General features: G+C 38.2%; 1 protein-coding gene across 1 annotated transcript; it reads right to left on the bottom strand.

The window, feature by feature from the left end:
• Positions 1-318: 318 nt before the first annotated feature.
• Positions 319-948, bottom strand: LOC104698817 (uncharacterized). Its single transcript, XM_010414209.1, has one exon. It carries the CDS (start codon positions 946-948, stop codon positions 319-321), a length of 630 nt encoding a protein of 209 aa, XP_010412511.1.
• Positions 949-3,326: the final 2,378 nt, after the last annotated feature.

Here is a 3,326-nt window from a genome sequence, read left to right as displayed (position 1 = left end):
ACACTCTACATCTTTCTGGCATGCTTCTTGACATTGAGCAAAGAGTTTTGCTTTTCAGCCACGTGGAAGTGTAATTGATTGGATGAAAGTCGCCCAGTTGGGATAGATACCGTCAGTGAGGTAGTAAGCCATATTGTATTGCCATCCAATGACAATGTATGTAACTCTTGGAGCTCGGCCCTCTAGGATATCATCAAAGACCGGTGAGCAGTCCAAAACATTGATATCATTTAACGTACCTGGTGGTCCGAAAAATGCGTGCCAAATCCATAAATCTTGGGATGCCACGACCTCTAGTACGATTGTCGGTTTTCCAGATCAACGTGAATATTGTCCTTTCCATGCAGTTGGACAATTCTTCCACTCCCAATGCATACAATCTATGCTCCCCACCATTCCGGGGAAACCACGTTGTTCTCCAATATTCAGTAATCTTTCGAGGTCTTCCGCTGTAGGTCGTCTGAGATAAACGTCTCCAAATAGATGGATAACTCCGTCTACAAATTTTTCAAGGCATTTGTGTGCGGTTGTTTCAGCTAGTCGTAAATATTCATCCACCGCATCTGCCGAACATCCGTATGCCATCATACGGATAGCTGCAGAACATTTTTGAAGTGCAGAAAGACCGAGCCTTCTAGTAGCATCTCGTCTTTGTCTGAAGTACGGGACTCCATTCTCAATAGTACTGACTATGCATTCGAACAATGGTGTGTTCATTCTAAAGCGACGGCGAAACATAGCGGGAGTGTAAGTCGGATTCTCACCAAAATAATCATTCCATAGCCGAGTGTGGTCTTCTTCGCGGTCTCTATTTATTTGCACTCTTCGGAATATTGGAGTTGGTGGTTCTTCCTCTTGAGTGTAGTTGTACTGAATCCCTTCCACTATACTATCAACTTCCTCCTCTACCATTTGATCAACTTCATGATCAGAACTCCAATTAGACATTATTAGTCAAATTGGTTTAGTTGTGAGACTTATTGGAAGTTGGGTTTATTTTGTATTGGAAATGGTTTTTTTGTTGTAAGGTTTATGGAAACTTGTTTATTTGGTAATGGAAAGGTTTATAAGAAGAAACATTGATAAGAGAAATCTTAATAAGAAGAAATGATGATGAGAGAAATGGGTTTGTATGGAAAGGGAAAAAACTATAGAAATGCTAAGAAGCGGGTGAACTAGCAAATGAAGAAGAGAAGACAAATGATCAATATATAACCTTACAAAAACAGTCTATACCCATTCACGGGTTACAAAACATGACAACATAAACCCAAAACACATTCACGTTTTGGTGAAGTTGTGACAGTCCTTAAACAAGCAAAAGCCGACCACTAGTAAACAAGATACAGAATATTGAGATACCCGTGAATGGCACTAAAAACAACATCCATTCACGGGTTACAAACACAACACATCACACATATATAGACAACGAGTTTGCTTCATATGTTGACCAACATGTTTCACTTCAGATGCCAACGAGACTGCTTCATATGCTTCATATGTCGTCCCTCAAAACTGAAACAACAGAAAAAGACAAGTATAGTTAAACACAAAACATGACAAATTTTAGGTTTATGTTAAACACAAAACAAAAAAAACAAAAGATAGAATATTGAGAACATAGCAAACACACAAGAGTTAAACCTAAATGTTTCTCAACATTTGATCAAGGAGTTTGTCTCTAAGTAGTACTTCAGTAGGTGTTAGTTCACTCTTGTTAAGCAGGATGTCTAGCAATCTCATTTTGCCATGCCTCTCTTTAGCCGCATGTTCTTGATCCTTCATTGCTATTATCTTATCCAACTTATCGACAGAACCATCTGGAACATCACTACTAACTGCTGGTTTCTTTCCTTTTTTCTTGGCAGCTTTAACCCCCGGAGGCCTCATCTCATCTCCACCGTTGCTCGAAGTAGCTGCGAATTCTCCTTCAGAAGCAAGCTTAGTCCGCTTATTGCCACATACTTCATGGCGTTCAGTGATCCATTTCTGATCATTCTTCAGTTCTCTCCATCAATGTCCTAGCAGAAACGGCTTGTCCATGTCATTCTTGTAAAACTCATACGCCATTCTCAAAACATCATCTTCTGATTCTCCACTTTTCCTTCTTGTACTCGCTTGTGCGTAACACCCAACAAACTTGTTGACTTGGTGGTTTATCATATTCCACCTTGCCTTACATTGTGAAGTCCCTCTTGCGTTTGAACCGGTTCCTCCAACATGAGTTTTGTAATAGTCTGCAACCCTCTTCCAGAAACTATTTTTCCTTTGCTCGTTGCTCACCACTGGATCTTTGCTTGTGTTTAACCAATCACTTATTAGATGGACATCCTCTTCTACACTCCATCGCTTCTGAATTCCTCTGCCTCCTTCTTCATCAATCTTATCTGTCGTAACCTCGAAACAGTCTTCAGATTCAGATGTCGGAGTCTGGTTAAGAGGTTGTGAAGAGAATGGAGGGCTAATGTTTAAAGGCTGAGAAGAGAATGGGTTACTAAACTGAATAGTATGAGAGGATTGGGTGGAATTTGGAGGAATAAGATTAACAGAACAGTTGGAGTCTTTTTGAGAATTCAAAAGATCAACAAAATTTTGATCCCAAAAACGATAAGGGTTGCTAGGATCCATTGTTTAGGTTAGTGAAACCGAAAAGGATAGGCTGAGTGTTTAGGTTTGGAGAGAATAATGTTAAGAGTTTAGGTTAGTGTTAAACAATGATCGTTTATATTTATCGAGTGTGGCTGATGTGTGTTTTACAACTAAAGGTTATTGAGCAAAAAGGTAATGAGTGGTTAGAAGAATCACTTTTCAGTAAATTTCTCTGTTATTTGATTCCAAAAGCTGATGGTTAAAGTCAATACAAAATTTTAATACAATCATTTACCCTAAACCTCACAGCAACATACTTCACTCTTCAACACGCTTCCAAACAACAAACGAGTTTTGAAAACATAAAACACTTGAGCAAACTGATACCAAACTAGACTTAAAAACAAACCAAACTCACACCAAACTCAAACATAAAACACTTGAGCAAACTGATATCTCAAACCAAACTCAGACCAAACTGATACCAAACTAGACTTAAAAACAAAATGACACAAAACCACACAACAACACATCAAAGCACACAACAAACAGGTTTTTTATTTATTTAACATTTAACCAAACACAATCTCAAACCAAACCCAAACAAAATTAGAGTTAAACAGAAACACAAACTCAAACTAGACACTTTTTCACACAATTGTTTATACAGAACATATAACTAAGTTATACAAACATAAAACATAAAACCATACCTTTTCAAGTTATACCTTGCA

Source organism: Camelina sativa, chromosome 6 (assembly GCF_030686135.1).
Source record: "Camelina sativa cultivar CO46 ecotype springtype chromosome 6, ASM3068613v1".
In the NCBI taxonomy this organism is placed as follows: Eukaryota; Viridiplantae; Streptophyta; class Magnoliopsida; order Brassicales; family Brassicaceae; genus Camelina; species Camelina sativa.
Note: the sequence above shows the minus strand (reverse complement) of the source record. Positions and strands in the feature narration are given on the sequence as shown.

What these genes read in the sequence shown, in the direction of transcription:
- LOC104698817 (XM_010414209.1), bottom strand. Translation starts at nt 948, where the DNA reads ATGTCTAATTGGAGTTCTGATCATGAAGTTGATCAAATGGTAGAGGAG.